This window comes from Electrona antarctica, assembly GCF_951216825.1.
Source record: "Electrona antarctica genome assembly, chromosome: 14".
NCBI lineage: Eukaryota > Metazoa > Chordata > Actinopteri > Myctophiformes > Myctophidae > Electrona > Electrona antarctica.
In genome coordinates this window covers 39,697,083-39,720,475 of record NC_136795.1, presented here as the reverse complement: position 1 = coordinate 39,720,475, position 23,393 = coordinate 39,697,083, and the positions used below count along the sequence as shown (strand labels likewise).

General features: G+C 42.8%; 1 protein-coding gene across 1 annotated transcript in view; it reads right to left on the bottom strand.

Moving 5' to 3' along the window:
- The window catches only part of LOC306937327 (uncharacterized protein), a 52,052-nt gene that overhangs the window by 17,503 nt on the left and 11,156 nt on the right, over positions 1–23,393 (bottom strand). Inside the window, exons 5-7 of the mRNA XM_079521021.1 lie at positions 18,194–18,278; positions 7,653–7,751; positions 6,860–6,952 (exon numbers count right to left, since the gene is read on the bottom strand). Coding sequence (XP_079377147.1) covers positions 6,860–6,952; positions 7,653–7,751; positions 18,194–18,278 — 277 coding nt within the window. The remainder of the gene's footprint in view (positions 1–6,859; positions 6,953–7,652; positions 7,752–18,193; positions 18,279–23,393) is intronic.

The window sequence follows — 23,393 nt, the reverse complement described above, 5'->3', positions numbered from 1 at the left end:
CACAAGGCCACTAATTAATTCATTTTTGACATACCTATTCTGTATAACTTGATCACTGGGACCAACATGGGATCACATTGATGCTTTTCTCCAGTGTGATATTTCTGGTGGGCCTTAAGATGAGACGCTTCCGCACTGGTCACAGCAGAGATGTTTTGGTTTCACTGTGGACAGGGCAGAACAGGTATCTGAGAAAGAAAACAATGACAGATTACTGTACGATAGGTCAAATTAAATAGCATTCATATAGTATCTATATAGTAATTTGCAACAAATTAAGATCCAAGTCTCTTAAGCTTTGTTTTTTTTCGTGTCACACTAAACTCAAGCGTTTAGGTTCTAAACACTTATTTGTAACACTTTTTAAAACGTGTCACAGTGTTTAGATTATAAACATAAGAGCATGTTTCAATGCCATGATTGCAGGCTAGTCCTGTCCGCCTCGGCAGGTGCTGTGTTCTGTCGGTGGGACGGCGGAAGGTTTCAACGGCAGGCTGGCATCGCTGTTGCCAGCCAGGGTGTTCTTCCTGGTGGTGGTTTCATTGTGAACAAGTAGCCTAAGCAGAGTACAGTACTGTATGCATGCATACCCTTACCTACCTGGCAGGTGAAAACAAGCACCCAGATTAGCATTTCAATGCCTGATCTGCATGTGTACAAGGGGACAGGCAACGCCCCACCACCCCGGACAGTGAGGGAAAAAAAAAAAAGAGGTGTTAAGGTGCCAGACGTGGATGGTTAGAGCGGCGCGATTACATACAAAGTCAATGCAAGATGAGAATTGCGCGAACGGGCGCAGCGCGACCTGGTGCGGTACAAACGGGACGAACCGAGGCGAATATATATATATATATTCAGGTCCAATTCCTCATGGGGGCCGAGACCCCTGGTCCAATTCCTCATGGGGGCCGAGGCCCCCTGGCCCCCACAGACTCTACGTCACTGGTGTGAAGGCTTTACACCTTAAAAGTGCCATATTATTTTCAGGCTGCAGGCTGTTATTTCCTCATTCCATTCACGCAAAACGGTGACTCGGACACAGTTTTGTAGCTTTAATCGCTGCATACTGTGAACTATGGCTGTCCCCGAACCTTTCGGACAATCGCTCGTTACGTTGACACTTGACCCACAATGAATGGGCTCTAACCTTTTTTTTGCACGGAATGTCCGTTTGTGCAAGAAATGTCTGTGACGTCATGCTGTTGACATCATCAGACGTCATCGTTGGGATGAAACTCTTTCTATGGCAACTACGAATATTCTTGTATTTTCCCTTTACACCAGTTATATGCGAACTACAAACATTCTCGTAAATTAGGCTTTATATCAAATATGAAATTGTTTAGCTGAAAAGGGTGCATGCGTTTTGTCCGACATACCATTGTGCCGATAACGACAACCTATCTCAAACCCTCACCTCCCACGGGGCAGCACACCTAAACCTAACCTTAACCCTCACCCAACCCTTAACCCTTAGACAGATTACTACTGGAAAACACGTGGAGTTTTGCATTAGTCTTTTCTGCCCTGTACGTGATTTTCCGTAGTTCTCTTTTTTTATTAATACCAATATATTAATTCGGTCCGCACCTCTGTATATAGTATTGAGCATAAATATCAACTACATTTCCCAGAATTCCCGTGTCACGTGACACACGTGTATGCTTTCCTATTGGAAACTGACGCCCAGCCCCCAGTGAACAGGGGGGTTGGTTGACTCCTCCGAGGTGGGCACTGGAGGAAGAGTTTTTCAGCCAGGTTTGCAGTCGCCGCAAAAAAAACAATCTGAAAAATGATCCATCCGTGTCCAGTGGCATTCTCCAGTCCCAGACCGTTGGCCGGGCTGCAACATCCACCCTCGCGGATTACACGTGTGCAATGTTTTTTCTTCTCCCCACCGGAGTTACCACCAAGGCTGATGCCTTCGCTAAAAGGTAATTTTATTGTATTCGAAAATGCCCTAATATGACATGTCTAGTAAGACGATCCCTATATTTGGCCCGAGCCGACCTAGTGCTGATATCAGATAGATGTGGTAGAACCATATATGGATAGATCTAACTGGTTTAGTCATCGTGACATGCATAGTCGGAGAATATATAACAAGGGTCGGTACTATAGGTGATCGACGTAGCTAACAAAAACATCTGATCAAATGAATGTATTGTACTGTGTCTTTGTGGGCCGAATCGTGGCATCGTGGCATACAAATAGATGTTTGTATAATTAGTATCACGATAAAATAATATGGCGACGTTAGAATGACACCACCAATGAGTGATCGCGTGTAATGTAGCTGCCCAGCGTATATCCAGCACCATCACGTCACCACATTCCACTGGCTGTTGGCTAGTAGTAGTTGCTAACAAACACTGCACAAATGGTACTGGCTATTGGCCGGGCCACAAGCCCGGGCAATAGCCAGTACCAATGTTGCTGGATGATTGCGACGCAATGGTGCTGGATATACCCTGGGCAGCTAGCTACATTACCACCGATCACTCATTGGTGTTTCATTCTAACGTTGCCATATTATTTTATCGTGATACTACTTATACAAGCATCTATTTGTATTTGTCATGCCACGACTCGGCCCACAAAGACACTGCACAATAAAATCATTGATCGCCAGCAGCCGGGTAAAACGCCATGTAATAGTAGCGTGCACTGACTACAGCTAAAATGTTTATTTCTTTTTATATATTTAGAACTGGCATCAGATGAGGAGGAGGAGGAGGAGGATGAAGAGTCAAGACTGCGATGGCGTTCTCCGACACTGAACCGGATTCATTCATTCATTCATTTCAGGGGGGGCAGTTTTTGGGTGTTTTTTTTTATTTAGCCTACTCACACATAACCTGACTCCGCCAGATGGGGCAGCAGAGATGGGGCAGCAGAGAGTACACTGGGTTCCCCCCTCCTGCTCCCATCTGGGAACTCTCAGGCAGACTTGATGCCCGGCCACAAAACGGCCTGGCCAATCAGCAGCAGCTAGAAGCGAAGTTGCTCACAAAACGGCCTGGCCAATCAGCAGCAGCTAGTAGAAGCTAGAAGCTGCTGCTAGAAGTTGCTAGAAGCTGCTGCTGATTGGCCAGGCCGTTTTGTGGCCGGGCATCAAGTCTGCCTGAGAGTTCCCAGATGGGAGCAGGAGGGGGGAACACAGTGTACACTCTGCTGCCCCATATGGCGGAGTCAGGTTAACTCACACACACACACACCGTCAAGGACTGGGTTTGGGGACATTTGGGAGGAGTAGCTCTGATCCATAGCTCTAAATGCGCATTTAGAGCTATGGATCAGAGCTAGGGGAGGAGTAACTGTTTTGTATGTAGGCCTATTTATTTTCTGTAATATTTATCATTTTATTATGTTAGTAGTCGTAAAAAATAAAAGACGCTTTTACAATGAGTTAGACCTGTCATGACTATTTTGTTCACTATTGTGAGGTTTATTGTATATGACTAAGCAAGTTTCAACTGTGATTTACTCTGTAACGGTAGATGGTAATAACTCAATTTCTTTTTTATAATACAGTATACATTCAAGTCTATATTTTGATACATATCATGGGCACCAAGTCATATCAAAACAATGTCCTTGGATGTGTTTTTTATCAAAACTGTGTTTCTTCATAACAGGTTTTTGAGATACATGCATGAATAGACAAGGTACTGGTAAGACTATGTAAACATGGTATATATCAAAATGTGCGTTAGAATGTCTAATTTTACCCCAAAAAAGAATTGAGTTTATATGATGTTCCAATTTCAGAGCTATGGGGACTTTTAGCTGGATAGGTCAGATTGATCATGACTGACCATGCTATTTATAGATGGCAAAATATCTACAGTGGTACATGTGAGAAACTTTTTATTTTATTTTAATTGAACTAGACAACTCACCCTTTAAAATGAGATATTGCATGGCTATGTACGCCCAGCAGAAAAAAAGTTATTTAGAAAATAAAACTTCAACCGGGCATAACTTTTTTTGGTTGTCCTAGAAACAGAAACAGTGTAAATGCAGGCTCTTTTAAATGGCTTCCAACACAAGAACTAAACATTTTATCAACTCAGTTCATTTTTTTCCTGTAAGCAGACAAGTCAAGCTTTCTCTGAAGGTCTTTCGTTGTCACACATTCACAACAGAGAATTTTCAATAAATCATTCAAAAACGCCATTCTGGCCATAGAGAAGTCTACCTACTATATAGAAATCCTTGAAACGCTCAAAGAGTTAACGCACCCCTCACAACCTTAATCCGGTCGTCTTAACGAACCCCCAGAGATGGGCAGTATTTGAAATACATGTATTTGAAATACGTATTTGAAATACTTTTTTGTATTTTGCTGGGATGGAAGAAATGAGATGTATTTTGTATCTAAATACTTTCAGATCTAGTATTTTCTGTATTTCAAATACATAAAATACTTTTTAATGTAATTGTATTCTCAAATGTTAAACATTTACACAGCCTCAGGTTTAAACTGTAGGGGCAAAACACATGCAACCACACACACCGTGGGCACATTTGAGCCGACAGGCGCGGCCAAAGGAAGCTGACTGACAACGTCTTTCCGGAGTTTCAGACAGCTGGTGGATGGAAAAGAAGCTCCACCCCCGCGGCTGACTGCCGTGACGGACAGATTCCCGGAAACGCTCTCCTCCACGGCAGTCAGCCGCGGGGGTGGAGCTTCTTTTACATCCACCAGCTGTCTAAAAACTCGGAAATGACGTAAAATACAGCTTCTTCTGTCCGCGCATGGAATCTAAAGTGTGCTTAGGCCCACACACAACACAACACAATGGGTGATGTCACTTCTGATTGGCTTACACTCAAATTGAACCACAAATGAGAGGCAGAGTAGGGCGGGGCTTGAGTTGAGACTTTACCTCACACCTCACAAGTTGCAACTAAATGATTACTTGTGGACATTTCCCCAGAGATAAAAGGTGTATTAAAGGACCACTTCACCACTTTTCAACATCTCTTCATATAATTGGTTCTCACGAATGTTCATGATAAAACACCACCATTTTTTCCTACTCAGTCTGTGTCTCATAGGAGGGCTTTGGGCAGTTCGGACACCCGTCCACCAGTGACATCATCATTAGGCAGATTTTTTTTTTAACAAGATTTGTTTTAAAATATATTTAGATTTTTATTATCGTGAGAACGATGGCTTCAACTTTTGCAGTGCAACTTTTCAGGAAAAGAAAGCCTGCCGTTTCTATTAGCTTGGATTCACCATCGATGATGTCACTGGTGGACGGGTTTCTGAACTGCCCACAGCCTTCCTATGAGACACAGACTGAGTATGAAAAAATTGTGGTATTTTATCATGAACATTAGTTAGGACCAATTATAGGAAGATAAGTTGAAAAGTGGTGAAGTGGTCCTTTAATCTAAACATGATTATTGGATATTGCAAGCTAAGGCAAGCTTACAACAGGACATATTTAAATATTAGTAAAGTAGTGGAAGGTGGGAGGCTTTAGAGCTGGGCATGTCTGACTCTGTGGACAAGCAGAACATGTGGACACATGGAACTGAACAAAACAGGGCACACCAAACAACCAACATGTTATAATAAATAGGCCTATGTTTGTTCTACTGTGTAGAGCCTAAATGTGCAGGTGCAGTACTATTTCAACACACTGTGGGTGTATAATTCTATTTTTGGTGTTTTGTTTGGCTGGATCAGTCACAAAAAACACACCCGACTGCAATTAATCTCATTAAAGATTGCCACCTAGTGGCACAACATAAATAACAATATAAAACATAACAACATAACAATATAAAACCTGTCCATGCCCTCTTTGAACTCTTAAATGGTGATTCATTCATGTGCATGTGCACATCTTGTTACCGGGGAAGCCCGGGGGGTTTTCCAAATCACTGAATGCTCCTTTAATTGATAATCTATTCATCTTAGTCATTAGTATCTTGTTTACTTATCTTGTTTTTTTATTGTTGGTTTAAATGTACAATTGGTGGTAGGCCTAATCAATCAATCAATCAATCACTTTCTACATTTTTCTTGAGGTAGAAGTCAAAGAGGAGTGACAGTGATGAATCAGATGGCCAATCCATTCCTTTGTGGGTCCTGTTTGATACAGTTATAGCACATTGATTTGCTTAAAATATAAAGTGTATCATTCTTAATAACCTTCAATGTATTAGACATTCTGACAGGTCATTAATTTAATATTTGGCAATCAATTATGAATTTACTTATTATATACATTTTCATGAAAATGTATTTTCATGTATTTTCAAAATACAAAATACGTATTTGTATCTCAAATACATTTCTCAGACCAGTATTTGTATTTTGTATTTAAATACATTTTTTGACCCAGTATTTGTATTTTTGCCCATCTCGGGCCCTCACCAACCTTAATCCAGTCGGACCAATGCTATGTCGAACCAAAGTGTGCCTCCCAGCTGAAAATCGACTTTCAGCGATGGCCCGGATGCTAGGCTCACCCCCAGCACCCCCGTAAGCACCAGGCCCGAGAGACCGAGATTAGTTTTATTCCCCATAATCCAGGGAAAGAAAAAGATTATAATTAGCATGTTTTAGTATTTTATGCTAATGTGGGGTCGCATTACCTAAAACGGCCAAAATGCGATATTCGGGGCTTAATTAGAGCTTAATTTCACGTCTCCTCCACCACTGTGTGAGCTTGAGCTAATGCTAAGATAAGCCGTTTCTTATAATGGAGGTCTGCGAGCCGGGAAAACGTACGTGAATGAATAATAATATGGCTAATTCCTCTTGGCAAGGCTTACCTACCCTCCGTGGCCACACAGTGGCAGCAAAAGAGCTTAATAATACCATCCTCACCCATACCTGAGACAGGGAATCCCAGGAAATCCTCCTCATCACTTTCCTCTTCAAACATGTGGTGGATCTGTTGGTGCAGTTCTTTGTCCATGGCTTCACCTGGACCACATGTGAGTGAGGTAAACAGAACATCATGGAACATGTCACGTGTGTCCCGCATCGAGCCAAACACATAACCTTACTAGTGAGGAATTCATACCACCGTGGCTAAAAGAAAATCAGACCCGTCTGAACCGAGTGGTACTGTACTGTGCTGTAGTACTGTACTGTACAAGCCCAGAAGCCCTCCTCCCTGGCCTGTGTGTGTGCGCGCGTGCGTGCGTGTGTGTTAGGATCAGGATGCGCAACAGTGACACAAGGTGAAAAAAAAACAATCGCTATTTCCGTGCTTGGACAGACACACACATCCATAGCTCCGTATAGGAGTGGCGCTATAGTACCACTCAAAAATACAAATAAAAACAATGCCTTAAATACAGCATGTGGCCCAAATGCTGCACACTACTATACGTGGAATCTGTTCATATTTTAACATTTTAATGCCCCAATTCTCTTAATGGTATATTAAACAGAGAGGAGGGCTCTGGCTTGGTTGCCACAACAAATAGGCAGCATGAGGAAGTGCAGTTTCGCACTGCACCAGTAAATAAGTAAAGTCGGTTTTGTGTCAGATATTGTTTTTCAATATCATTTATACATTATTTCTGTTATAATAATCCTACAATGAAAAGTTGAAAAGGCAACAGCCAACTGGAAGGAAGCACATAAGAACAACCGAACGAAACAGCATGAAACTTACTGACGTCCTTGCAGTGTTCAGGTTCCTGTTTAATAGAAACAGTCCTAGCTGGAGCTGGAGGACTCATCTTCACCTGCAGGCTGGACTGTAGAGACTGGTCTGAAATGAAGGAATAGAATAAGGACTTTGATGGACCTTTTTCTTTGATATCACAGATCCCTTACATTTGGACCTTCCTGGACAGGTCGTCCTATGAATTGTGGTGTCCACTAAATGCTTCTATTCAGTTCAGAGTTCAGCCACACACTCTTTTATGAATGGAATGATCACTCTACCCGTCTGTGTCGGCATTGAGTCTGAGCACTGTGAAGACGGGGTAGTGGCTACCCTTGTTTGCTACTGCAGTATGCACGGTATTTGTTTGTTTGTTATTTTCTCTCAAAATGTATGGTTTGTTGCGTTGATCAGTTTGCTCAGCTCGGAGACTTCGTTTTGGAGGATCTTACTGGGCGTTCACACATTCAAGAAAGACACCTGTCTTGTGTCTTGTCTGTGTTTAATGGCCGCTCCAATGCATTTCCAATGGAAGCCCAATGGTTTGACCAAACATTTGTGTTTGATGGGGGGAGGGGGGCAGAACACATCCATCAAAGCTGTGCTCAGACACAAGACAGGTGTCAGACGCAAGAAAGCTTGAATTATCCTCTTTCTATCTGCAATGTGCTTGTTTAATAAAAATCCACCGTAGACATGTTATGAGATACTCCCTGTCAAGAAATTCCTTGCAGATGATTGTTTTTCTGTGCTGGAGTTTGGAAGTGCTCATTGACTATCACTCAACAGCTCATGTGTACCACCTGTTTTGAATTTGCACATAATGCAGGAGGCAGCAGGAGGTTGCTTTACAGATAACGAGTGCTTCCAAACTCTGACACTTAGAAAAATAATCATCTGCAAGGAATTTGCAGATAGTAAGATGATAATTCAAGCTTTTCGTACAGCTGCAATGTTGGTGAGTTTGACGTCATTTAATACAATTAAATAGGACTTTTCAGTTTGGATGAATGGGCTGTCTATGGGAAGTTGCACCTAGGTTGTAGCCTGGCTAATAAGCCAGACCGAATCAGCCGTTGGCAACAAAAAAAATCGACAGTGTGATTTGAGTCTGGCTTATTAGCCAGGCTACCTAGGTTGCACCTTGCTGGCAAGATGGCAGCCGTGTGCATTGCACATCATTAATAGAATAGTCACAGCTAGCTCGCTAGGCTAGTGGCCTGGGTCAAACACAACAACACAGCACATAAAACTGATAAAATTAGACACATTATGGCTTAGCTCTGGTCCATAGGGTTAGGACGTCCTGTCGTAACGCTATGGACCAGAGCTAAGCGAATTGGTCCCCCCCCCACACACACACACACACACACACACACACAGTGAAATGCAACTTACTCTTCACGATCGCACTCATTGGACAAAGACTCAAAGAGGTGAGACGCCGCGGACCCGCTTTAAGCTACCCTACTATCTACCTATAAGTGCCTGACTCTCTCTCATTGTAGCCCCAATGCGTAGGGACTGAGCCACGGGAATCGGGACTGAGAGAAGTGGATATTGCGGCTATGGAAATGGGTGTCCTGGCTCTGGTCCTGGCCGGGACCCCAACATTAACAGATTCAGTAAATGCCTGACTGAATTGGAAAACTGAGCTGCCCAAAAAGGTGCCTGAGTTCTCTAGACTGTGGACACAATGCGGGAGATGATGAAAATCAGGTGCAATAATAATATCTGGGATTTATATAGCGCTTTTCTAAACACTCAAAAGACACTTTGCGTGTTGCGTTCACACGGGCAGATGTAAAAGATGCAGTCAACCATTCATTGTCAATCGAAGCCAGCTACATGTCATTGCAGATGCATGTATACAGCTGCTCCAAATCAACTCAGTCACAACGCGTCATTGCACCATTTCATCTGCCCGTGTTAGAGCGCGGGCGCGCGCGCTCGCACACACACACACACACACACACACACACACACACACACACACACACACACACACACACACACACACACACACACACACACACACACACACACACACACAGATTCTGTGTCTGGTGTCTTCAACGTTTTTCAGGCCAAGGATCCCCTAGCTAGAGATGAAGCAGGGACCTCCTCTACATATTGTATTCATGTTAAATGTGTTTCCATAGACATTTAACCATTTAACCTTGACCGTTGGCTCAGTGGTCTGCTCTTTTTGTCTCCACCAGGCCGAAGGCATGGGGAGAGAGTATGTTTTGCACTCCGTGTGTGTGTGTGTGTGTGTGTGTCCGTCCTTGCGTCCGTCTGTTACCAGCTAATCTCCGGCACCGTTAACCCGGTCTTTGCCAAACTTTGCACACACTCCCTGGATGCCAACGATGAACCTCTGCCCCACATTTTCCAGAACGGCCTGTTATAGCGCCACCATGAGGCAGCTTTTCACATGTTTTATTTCCATCTATACCCGTCACCAAACCTCTTTGCAGAAAATAGCCGATCTACAAGCTCACAATGCCTCAGTGTGAGGCTTTGTGTGCTCGTAGATCTGCTATTTTTGGTGGTTTAATAGTGGAAAAAAGGGAGAAAATAAGTGCCTATGACAAACATTGATACAGTCTCCCACACCATCCTCCTCGACCGCCTCACCACCTGCCTTGGCCTCACAGACATGGCTCTCTCCTGGTTCCAGTCATAGCTTCATGTTGATGGCAGCTCCATAACTCCATCTCTGGAAGTCTGCAACCTGGGCATCATTCTGGATTCAACCCTCTCTTCTACCACCTTAAGAACATCTCCAGACTCCGCCCTTCACTTTCAGACTCTGTGGCCGAGACCCTCATTCATGCATCTGTTACCTCCGCCTGGACTACTGCAATGGAGTCCTGTTTGGGATCCCAAAGAAGTATCTGGACAGGCTGAAGTATGTCCAAAACTCAGCTGCCAGAGTTCTCACCCGCACCAAGCCTTGGCAACGCATCACCCCCCACCCTTAAACAACTACACTGGCTTCCTGTCAAGTTCCGCATCACTTATAAGGCCTCCTCCATAAACCTCCTGTGACACGGAACCTGCGGTCCACAAACTTGGACCTCCTCTCTGTCCCCAAGGCAGTCAAGCGAACCTTTGGGGACAGAGCGTTCAGTGTGGCAGCCCCCACCCTGTGGAACTCTCTCCCAATAGAGGTTCGCCATGCTCCAACACTGGACTCTTTTAAGGCTGCCTTGAAAAGACAAGGCTTATGGCATATAGTTGTTGTTGTTGGTACATTTTGTAAAGCGTCCTTGGGTTCATGAAAGGCGCTAGGTCTATATAAATTCAAGCAATTATTATTATCATCATCAGCTGCTCTGCACTGTCTGCAAGTCACTTTTAGAATTTAATTGTTAAAATCGAGCAATTAAAAACAATATAACATGTTTACAATGTTAGAAGTAATCAAAGTGTTTTACTGTCTCTGTTGACATGCGAGCACATACATTCGAGAGGTGCAAGGAGGTGTCTGTGTGCGTGCGCGGACATGACAGGCAGCAAGGGGGAGAGGGGGAAACTATTTTCTTATTGGCTTTCCAGTTCATGTCGTAAGATCGGGGCATTCGTAGAATATTTAACTTAAGGGCGTGTTATTTAAATGACAGTCGACCGACTCGACCCTCTAGTATAGCCCATATTAACGACAACAGATGTGGAGGGGCCATTATTGTCTGTAGTGCCCATAGTCTTTGCTCTTTAGACTATGTTGGTGTGCATTCGGGTGCTAAAATGTACAAGTTCACATACAAATAATAAACTTCAAATCCTCAGACTCAGCCAACTCTATAGCTCCAATCATCACCCACATAATTAACCTCTCCATCAAACAAGGACAGGTCCGCAAGATTTCAAACTTGCCAAATTAACCTCCCTGCACAAGAAAGGGAGCAAATTAGACCCACACACATGGTCCAAATGTTTCCATAATAACAGTTGCACTGCTGCGTAGATTCCAACAGTTTTATCAACATTATTCAAGTGAGATGCGTTGGTTTTACACACAGCAACATTAGGCAGGAATACATATTACACCTGAATTTACCCACAAAATAAAGGTTATATTCATCTATCGATATAGACTTGCTTTCCTGTGCCCTCATTGGCTGTAATACAGACCTTGTCAGGGTGCAATGGCAAACCCGTTCATACTCTATGTCTGTCCATTTGGCGAGAGAGCCAAATATCAAACCTGCTAGATATGTAGAAACGCTCGGGAAGGCATCAGCAGCGCTTCTAATGCCACCGGATGCCGTTGTGCTTCACAACTTTTAGGTTTATAATCCATAGTTACTATGTATAATAGTTGTTACTATGAAAATGGATAAGACTGCACAGCTTGCATTAAAAGGCCAAGTAGTATCTGAAAAACTATTGCGGTATGGACACGCTGATGATGTTTATCAGCTTGAGAGCTCATCAATGATCGGACTTCTAGTCTAGTCACATGGCGAGATTTTCATAATTTGCTGGCCAAGATATGGCCAAAGCATTTCCGGGGGTCCCCAGCCAAAAATGTTGAGAACCCCTACTCTAAGCCAATGGGAGACTAGCCCTGCTATACGGCCAATGGGACACTAACCTACAGTGTGTGCAGACGATAGAGTAGTGACTGCAAACTCGACTACGGAAAGCCCCACTAAGGTACAATAAATTATGCTTTATTTCAGGTTGATCGGGGGCAAAAACAAACTTGCTTCAAGCTGATGTAATGAGTAGTAATTTCTTGTTTATTTAGCTGAATCAAAACTCTTACCAACATTGTTCACAGTAGGAAGGCACTCTATTATGGATGAGCTGATGACGGTGTGAACGTTTTGGTGTATGATGTTTGGTGTACCCATTTAGACCTGAGGACGCATCTGTGTCACCTTTTAACCACTTTAACCATTATTTGAAACTTTAGCTGTTGAAAAATAGGAGATCGGCCTGGGCCATGGCTCAGTGGTCCAGGCACCTTGGCTGGTAATCCAGTCTGGCAGTGTGCCGTGGGTTCGACTCCCGATCCCGACGGCCTTTACTGCATGTCTTCTCCCCATCTCTCTCCCCATTTCCTGTCAGCCTACTGTCTGTCCCTCCATAAAAATATAAAATAAAGGCGAAAGCCACAAAAAAAAAAACATTAAAAAAAAAGAAATAGCAGATCTACAAGTTCATAGCAGATCTACAAGTTCATAGCACGGCACGATGTTTTTAAGTTATATCTTTGCTTCTGGGGGGTCCCTGGAACAACATATTTTCAGATGGGGTCGGCGGCCAATTAGATATCATTTTTGGGGTCCTTGACATTAAATAGTTTGAGCACCACTTACATAGAAACACAGGTTTTTCAGAAAACGTCATTGATTTAGAAGACATTTTGGAGAATCTGTTCTCAGGTCTTAACGGGTAGGTTAAGATTAGTCACTCGAGCGAAGCTTTTCTCACATGTTTTCTCACAAGCTGTAAGACCTCTCTCCAGTATGGCTGCGCTGATGTTCTTTAAAACTGTGTGACCGAAACTCTTCCAAAATTGTTTGCAGTAGAAAGGCTTCTCAAGTATGTTTCCGCCGATGCGTCTTTAAACTTACTATCTGACGAAACCTTTCCCCACATCGTTCACAGCAGTAAGGCTTCTCTCCCGTATGGCGACGCTCATGAATCGTTAAAGTCATTGCATGACGGAAACTCTTCCCACAGTGTTCACAGAAGTAAGGCTTCAATCCAGTATGTAATTTCTGGTGTGACGTAAGATGCTGAACTTGGGTGAAGCGTTTCCCACATTGGTCACAACAGTAAGGCTTTTCTCCAGAATGCGTTCTCTGGTGTGTCCTAAGATGTGGCTGTTGTTTGAAGCATTTCCCACATTGGTCACAGCTGTAAGGTTTTTCTCCAGTGTGATTTCTCTGGTGTGTCACAAGAGAAGACAGTGTTCTGAAGCTCTTCTCACATTGGACACAGCTGTAAGGCTTCTCTTCAGTATGGATGCGTTGATGATACCGTAAAGTGTTGGCATGACGGAAACTGTTCCCACATTGTTCACAGTAGTAAGGCTTTTCTTCAGTATGGATTCGCTGATGACTTTTTAAGAGTCCTGACGATTTAAACCTCTTCCCACATTGGTCACAGCTGTAAGGCTTCCCTCCATGGATACGCTGATGCATTTTACATTTTGATGAACGGCTAAACCTCTCCCCGCATTCTTCACAGCAGTAAGGCTTCTCTCGAGAATGTATTTTCTGGTGTTTCTTAAGATACTTCCGTTGGGTGAAGCCTTTCCCACATTGGTCACAGCAGTGAGGCCTTTCTTCTGTGTGAATTGGTTTTGTGATGAAGCTTTTCACAAACTCTTCACAGCAAAGATGTTCTTGTTTCACTGGGCGCAGGGTATCTGAAATGATCAAACATGACAGATTACCAGTGCATATGCAAAATACAGTAGCATTTCATGTTTATTTGGTCATTTGGAACAAATTAAGTTCTGGGTCTATTATGTGTGACCATATAATATAATAATAATAATAATATAATAGGCATATTATTTTCAGGCTGCAGCTAAATATTTGTATTTGTTTATTCAGCATACACAAATGTTGTATGCTGTCCATATTATCCATTATCCACTCAAAGTATGGATGAGCCGTACATGAGAAGAAAAAGATGAAAAAGAGAAATGGAAAAAGAAAGGAGGATCATGGAACTCACAGAGGTCAGGGTGGTCTTCATGTTCCTCAGGCCTGACCGTTTCTTTAGAGTTCATCTTCACCTGCAGCCTGGACACCACAGATTGGTCTGGAATAAAAGAGCAACCATAATAATTATTACACAAGCTTGGTTGAACGCTCAATTCCTATTGATTAATCACAACATTCAGAGGTCTGTTATTTCTCCTACCACTGCTATGTAGGAATTAGAGATCAGGACCGGTGTGGTGTGGTGTGGTGTGTGTGTGTGTGGTAGCACTTATGCTGTTAATTGGCCTTTCTGGGACTTTTATATGATAAAGAATTGCATGTATATTAGGGATGTTAATAGTTGATCATTAATTTTCTTGACATGTACCTATTCTGTATAACTTGATCACTGGGTCCAACATGGGATCACATTGATGCTTCTCTCTAGTGTGGATTTTCTGGTGTGCCTCAAGATGAGACACTTGGGTGAAGTTTCTTCCACACTGGTCACAGCAGAGATGTTTTGGTTTCACTGTGGACAGGGCAGAACAGGTATCTGAGAAAGAAAACAATGACATCATATTGTATAATGATGAATTCAGGGCTTGACATTAACTTTTTATAATATAAATGCTATTTTACCTACGCAATCATCATGAATGCGTAGGTAAAATAGCATTTATATAATAAATTATGAATAATCATTTATTAGAACAGGGTTAAAGGGGAATTCCACTCATTTTCAACATTTTACTGTCATTAATATACCTTAGAGCTGTGGGAATAATAAAAAATACCCCCCATTCTGTTTCCTAGAACTGTAGGTCTAAAAATCACACCCGTGTGAACTGAGTGGTGTAAGGTTTTATATAGCATGATCAGCTGTGGTCTGACGTAATGTCTGACGTAATGAAATCACACAAAATATGTTAAGTAAAAAAAGCTATCATTTTTGATAAATGTATGTATCACACCCGGATGTGATTTCACAACTGGCTTTTTTTGCGCAGAGAAAATGACCACGGTTGCTACGGTCATCCAGTTCACCCGGGTGTGATTTAATTACGTCAGAAATTATTTTGAACATAGCAACCATGGTCATTTTTTTATGCACACAAAAGCCAGTTGTAGGAGTGGTTTACACCACTCAACACAAAAGCCAGTTGTAGGAGTGGTTTACACCACTCAAAAAGCCAGTTGTAGGAGTGGTTTACACCACTCAAAAATAATCATTAACATTGTGATGATGTCATCAAGATGTACTTGAATGTAAATTAATGACAGTAAAATGTTGAAAATTAGTGGAATTCCGGGTCTGTATGTCCTTAATTACTTTTTTTTAATAGGGTGAATGTCAACCCTAAAATATATTATATTTTTTTCTATATTTCATTTTAATAATACCATCCTCGTTCATACTTGAGGCAGGGAATCCCAGGAAATCCTCCTCATCACTTTCCTCTTTAAACATTTGTAGGATCTGTTGGTGCCGTTCTCTGTCCATGGCTTCACCTGGACCACATGGAAAACAAAACATCATGGAACGTGTCACATGATGTGTCCCACATGGAGCCAAACACATACCCTTACTAGTGAAGAATTCATACCACCTTGGCTAAGAAATACAAATAAAAACTATGCCTTTAATACAGCATGTGGCCCATAAGCTGTGCACTACTATACATGGAATCTGTTCATATTTTAACATTTTAATGCGAGAGATCTTAGTGGCAGAGATCTTATGATCAGAGAACTTATGATCTTAGTGACAGTAGTACAGTCACAGGAGAGCTCTGGCCTGTTTGCCACAACAAATAGGCAGGATGAGGAAGGGCAGTTTCCAACTGACACTAATGACCTATTTTAACCACCTCTGTTTGTCCACCCTTGATTTATCAGTGCATTTTAAATGAAGGAACTCGTCTCTTCTTTTAACCAAAACGTTCAAGATGCAAGAATTGCATATTTCTCCAATCTGATAGACAAAAACAAAAATGTATTTATTTTCTCTGTGATTAACACCCTGGTTAACCCAGCTGCACCCCCTATTCCATCTACTCTGACAGTGACTGTGAACCATTTTTATATTTCTTTCCTCAACAAAGTAAATAATATTCGGTCCAACATAACATCTACCACTACAGTTGTTGTCCTCTACTTCCTCCTCCAGTTCCCGCACTGTCTCAACGAAGTACAATCTCCTTAGAATAACTCATACCAATTGTTTTACACATGCATCCATCCTCTAGTCCTGTTGACAATATCCCCACTTCACTTTTAAAAACAGTTTTTAACAGTTTAAGTCCCTTCATTATGTCCATCATTAACAGTTCTATATCCTCTGACTGTGTGCTCGATTTCAAATATGCAACTATTCAACCTCTCTTGAGAAAAACAAGCCTCAACCCACTAGTCCACACAGTAATCTCCAAACTCCTGTTCATCTCCAAGGTTTTGGTAAAGTTTGTAACCATTATTACATTTTCTCTTTTACATTTTACCACCTACAGTACTGTACGTAATATCTCAAATAAATCAAACAACTCCTTACTTCTCAAGAACTAGAAAAAGAATATTTGTGCTTTAATTTCTTCCCGTCTCGACTACTGTAATGTACTCTATACTACCCTCAGCACTTCCTCTATTCATCAATTACAGTTAATACAGAACACAGCCGCAGAACAAACCGCAGCCCACATATCACACCGGTGCTTGCTGCACTTCACTGGTTGCCCATTAAATCCAGAATCAATTTCAAATGTATTTTAACCACGGATAACGCATTACATGGACTGGCCCCAGCCCCCAATCTATATCTCAGACCTGTACTGCTTGCGAAGCCAAATGTAAGATCACTCCAGTCTTCAGATAAGGGCCTTCTGAAGATTCCTGTGACTAAACTGATAACTAAGGGTGACCGGGCATTTGCAGTAGTAGCTCCCACACTGTGGAATGCCCTGACCTTTTCGACAAAAAAATGCAGTGTCTATTGATGGTTTTAAGAATTTGTTGAAAACGTATTTATTTCGTATGCATTTTGGCCTATGGAATGTCTACCTGACCTATTTGTGCAGGTCAATGTTTTGCCTTTCTTCTTGTTGTGTTATTGTTCTTGTGTTTTAATTTGATTGTTTTACCTTGTTGTCCACTGTATAGCACTTTGTAACATTGCTTTGAAAGGTGCTTCATAAATAAAATTTGAGTGAAATCGGTTGTGTATCAGATATTGTTTTTCAACATCATTACCTGACATCAGTGGCACTACACATATTATCATTATTGTGATATTTCTGTTCTAATAATCTTACAGTGAAAAGTTGAAACCTACAACTGGAAGGAAGGCAGGCAGGAAGTGCATAAGAACAACCAAAACGAAACACCATGACACTTACTGACATCCTTGCAGTCTTCAGGTTCCTGTTTAATAGAAACAGCCCTCGCTGGAGCTGGAGGACTCATCTTCACCTGCAGGCTGGACTGTAGAGACTGGTCTGAAATGAAGGAATAGAATAAGTAAGGACTTTGACCTTTTTCTTTGATTTGATATCACAGATCCCTTACATTTGGACCTTCCTGGACTGGTTGTCCTACAAACTGTGGTGATTAGCGGAGCATCGCCACTCCCGTCCACTGAGTTCAGTCACGTAATACAATTGCCCAGCCACACGCTCTATTATGAATGGAATGATGTCACTCTACCTGTCTGTGTGTCGGCGTCTCGTCAGAGCACAGTGAAGGAGGTGGCTACCTTTGTTTGCTACCGCAGTCCGTTACAGAACCAGTCACTCACCTTTGAGGTGTGCATCGGTATTCTGTTAAAAGGAGTAGTTTATTTTCTAACAATTATACACAAAAGAAAGAAAGAACACTTACTGCGGTCCATGTGATCTTCAGGTTCCTGTTTAATAGAAACAGTCCTGGCTGGAGCTGGAGGACTCATCTGCACCTGCAGGCTGGACTGAAATGAAGGAACAGAATAAGGACTTTGGTGTGACATGGTATAATATGGTGCATTTTATATAGCGCCTTTATCCAAGGCTCTCTGTATTTACACTTACAGAGATTATGCATTACATTCACCCATTCACAAACACACCGATGCCAGAGGAAACCATGCAAGGCACCAACCTGCACATCGGGAGCAATAAGGGGTTCAGAGTCTTGCTCAAGGACACTAAAGCCAAATTTCACACTTGCCCACTCTCCTCGCATCCTCCACTCAAGCCTTAGCCCCGTCCCCAGCGAGGAGAGGATTCGATGCAAGGACAGAGTGGTGGAGTGGATTTGCCTCTAGGATCGGAATGTACTACGCTGTCATTTCAAAGCGACGGCACATTCTGCGATCACTTATGACGTGCATCAATTCAATTCAAAGGGCTTTATTGGTATGAGAAAACATACGTTTACATTGCCAAAGCAAAAGTGGATCACTGGAACCAGAGCCGTGGATGAGATAGTCTAGAATTGTAGTGTAGTATCTACAATTTATCAATGTGTATGGCCAGTTGGCCACATCGTTATCTTTATAGTTAAGATGTGCACGGCTATTTATTCCTGTGCAAGGCTATTTATTCCTGTGCACGGCTATTTATTCCTGAAATAGTGAATAAGCACCAGGATGCGCAAACGTATTATATTTATAATTATGAAGGGAATTCCTGACCTGCCCACGTTCCCTTTTTTCTCATTTATTATGCTTATATCACAGAACGGAATAAAGCCAGTGGCTTGTTGTGGTCCTTTCACATGTGGGCTATAGATACTTTATCATTCTGAAGCTCTAGCCGAGTAACAGAAGTTGTCATTTCCGTTCACGAAAATATATTTAAAACTAGAAAAAGTGCCCTTCTGGGCACAGGTCTCCACCAGGAGGATAGGAGTGTGTGTGATGTTTGGCAAAATGTTTAGGAGTAATATAATCATGTTTTGTGTGTGTGTGTGTGTGTGTGTGTGTGTGTGTGTGTGTGTGTGTGTGTGTGTGTGTGTGTGTGTGACACAGCTTGGCCTGTTGTAGCGCCACCATGAGGCTGATTTGAAAACTGTCAAGTGGCATTTTTTCCTCAGCCTAGTGGGAATATGCATGCACAGTTTCACCGAAATCGGACGCTGCGTTGAGTAGTTGTGGCGATTTGTACAAAACGGGTACCAAGCGGGCTACTCCTGAAAAGTTTAGAAGCCAATCGTAGGCAATGAAGGTGGATTACATGACTATGGAGAGCATGTGTACCGATTTGCGTGCAATTTGGATAACATCTGAAGGAGTAATATTAGAAAATGTGTTGTACATATGTCGGCCTCCTGGTGGCGCTATAAAGAGCAGATGTGAAAAATTCCAGGCAAAGGTTTTTCCTTGGCCTCTAGGGAGTTGGCATACAAAGTTATCCACAGATCCGTGCAGTTAGAGGTAAAAACACTTTTCGGCCAGTTATAGCGCCACCATGAGGCTGAGTTGAAAATGTTCACGTGGCATTTCTTCCTCGGCCGAGTGGGAATGTGCGTGCGCAATTTCACGGAAATCACACGATGTGTTCATGATTTGCAGCATTTTGTTTGAAACTGAACACTCCTGCGAACTTTGGAAGCCAATCTTAGCCAATCAGGATGGAGTCTGGGAAATCTGAAAGACCCGTTTGGTTGAATGGCTCTAGAGAGACTGTGTACCAATTTGCGTGATGTTTGGACAAAATCTGTAGGTGTACTGTCCAAAAACTTGTTTTGCACAAAGCAGCCTCCTGGTGGCGCTATAACAGGCCGTTCTGGAAATTTTGGGGCAGAGGTTCATCGTTGGCATCCAGGGAGTGTGTGTGCAAAATGTGGCATCGACCGGGTTAACAGTGGCGGAGATTAGCTGTTCACAGACGGACACACGGACGGACACACGGACGGACGGACGGACGGACGGACGGACGGACGGAGTGCAAAACATACTCTCTCCCCATGCCTTCGGCCTGGTGGAGACAAATATCTTTGCAAAACATACTCTCTCCCCATGCCTTCGGCCTGGTGGAGACAAATATCTTTACATTTTATATATTTATTTCCATTTCTGCTAAGCAGCAAACCACATGCTTAGATGATTTCGATGTATGTGTATGACTGTAAAGACAAAACTGAAGTGGGGAGGAGGCTTCACTTTGCTTTATATTTTACTCATGATCAGAGCTTCCGTGCTCCAGACTGTATGGCCAAAGCATTTGAAAATTGCGAGAGGCAACAATCTGGCAACATGAGATCTGCAATCTAACCTTAAATGCACCAAGTCTCTGTGTGTGCGTGTGTACGCCTGAAATCCACGTAACTCTGGACAGGGCCCCTGCCCAGTGTCCATATATGGAGCTGGCCTGTTCTGACAACATTCTGACGTCTGCATAGACTCCATATTTGGGCATGCCTGACAAAGAACTCCATATATGGGCATAAAAGGGACACGGGGCATGCATTTCCAATTTGCATCGTTCCAAGTAGGCAAGTGCCAAACGGGCACCGATGTAGAGGCTCCAACGGGCACCGCTCTAATGTTATGTTAATTTGTAGTAATATGAAGTCGGACTACATTAACTGCATTTAACTGCCAACAATACAAGTTACACATTAAAAAGAAAAAATACATTATCTGTTGCACTTGTCCGGTCAGAATATCCATTGTTCCTGTTGTCAGAATCTACACAAGACTACACATTTATTTTGCCATCGACTAAGATGCCACATGACGTCATGGATGGTAGATACATACACACAAAGCCACGCGTTGGAGTGGCTGGCACTGCTCAGTGAACTCATGCTCATTCAACAGGTTGCCATAACATTTGTGGTTTAATACTGCCATCTAGTGGGCACAATGTTTTGTAGTTTACCCTCAAAAACCTTACAGTCAAAAACGGCCAGTATTTAATATTAATGTATGTTTTTTTTAAATGAAGACATTATTCGAAATGGACATGTTAATTTTGGGTATGGCATTAACTGCATTCACACACCCTTCTGGGGCCAACTTTAGCTGAAAATAGCAGATGAACAAGCTCACTGTGAGCTCGGAGCTTGTTACTGAAGCCCTAGAGTAAAGGGCTTTTCAAACGGGAAGCGAGGAACGCAGGCGCTGTTGCCTGGGTCAACGCGTTTTATCGCTCCCCGTTTGCAAGGCCCTTTACGCAAACTCCGTTCACTTCATGTGGCCAGTCCAATGGCGGCTCTCCTACATAGACTTCTATTGGTTTGTCCCTAATTGAAGGCTCCACATCTGCTCCACATAGGGACAACCGGAAGTTTACGGAATGCATTGGAGTCTATGGGCTCGCGCGAGTACATGAACCACGTGACCAGGCTGTTTTCTGCCCCCTCAATATCGCAACTCTTCTCTGGACACCGCTAGCTGGTTAGGCTAGTGGGTCAGACACAACACAGCACATAAAACACATGGCCTAGCTCTGGGTTACTTTGGACGTCCTCCTAACGCTATGGACGTCACCAGAGCTAATTATGGCCTAAAAACGGGATGTACAATACACACAGCATTCGCTGCACATAACAGTGAAACATTCATGAGTTATACAATATTGCAACTTACTCTTCACGAACGCACTCATAGAAGAGGTGAGACGCAGCAGCGGACGCCAACATTAATAACACACACACTCACACAGACAGAGCTACCGTGCCTGAGACTGAATGAATTGGAAAACTGAGCTGCCTCAAAAAGTGCCTGATCAAAACAAACCTAATATTGAAACTCACTCAGAACACAAAGGAAGGGAATTTATTGTAGTATAGTTTACCATGAAAACCTGCATCTCTCGTCTGTCAGTCACGCCTCGTGACACGCTCCATACAGTATGGCCAATACCGAATTCAGAATCATCACATGACACATATGTTGATCTGACCTCATCTAACCCTGTCCCAAGACAAGACACGCTCTATATATGGCCAGTACAGAATTCATTCCATATTGTTCTGACCTCATCAAACCCTTAGATCTCCATATATGGAGCTGACCTGTTCTGACATTCCATTCCATGTGGATCTGACCTCATCAAACCCTGTCCACTCAAGACACACTCCATATATGGCCAGTGCAGAATTCATTTCATTGATCAGACCTCATCAAACCCTTAGATCTCCATATATGGAGCTGGCCTGTTCTGACATCACAATGATGAATCGACCAGCTCAACAGAATGATTGATACTGATTGCTACTACTTGTATTTGCCTGGATCTCCTCTCTGTCTATCCTTCTATTTCTCTCCCCCCCTTTGCCTCTCCCCTGACACGGCCGAGGCAGATGGCCACTAGAGTCGGGTTCTGCTTGACGTTTCTTCCTAAGGGGGAGTTTTTTGTTACCAGTGCCACTGTCGTATTATTGCTTGCTCTGGGTGGGATCTGCTCTATATGTAAAGTGTCTTGAGAGAGACAACTTGGTGTGATTTGACACTTTTAATAAAATTGAATTGAAATGATCTTCAGACCAGAATGATAGTGAGGCCTACCCAATAAAAGCGTTGATGTGGCTTGACAACCTACCTCAAACCCTAACCTAACCATCCATAACCGTAAGCACGGGAGCAGCGCATGTTCGAGCGCTAGTCCGACCGTTGTTCCCGCATGTCGGACTAATGCTCCGTCGGAATTACCATCGGATCCCGTTTCTTCAAGTACTTCTTGGAATAGTTTGTTTGGTATATCCATTTTATTCCTGGCGAGACTAAAAAACAAACAAGGACCAAAACAAAGCGACGCAAGAAAAAACAAAAAACAAACGGAATCCCCGAACCGGAATAAGAGTTTTTTTTTTTTTTTACCGTCCAGTCTAAACCACGCCTATTAATAGACCGGATTACACAGGGGATATTAAAGATATAAAAGACCAGGCTTTTCTCTGAGGGGGAAAGTCTGGTGATGCGAGGTTAATACAGGTAACCTATAGTATACCCTAGTAGGCTACTTTGTTGACAAGGTCCACCAGAGATCTTGCCCCTAATGATTGTGATCATACATATTTCATATATTCCTAATACACAGCCATAGATCGGTCACCTCTGCTCCCGGTTGGCAATGAGACATATGCGCGGCATAAA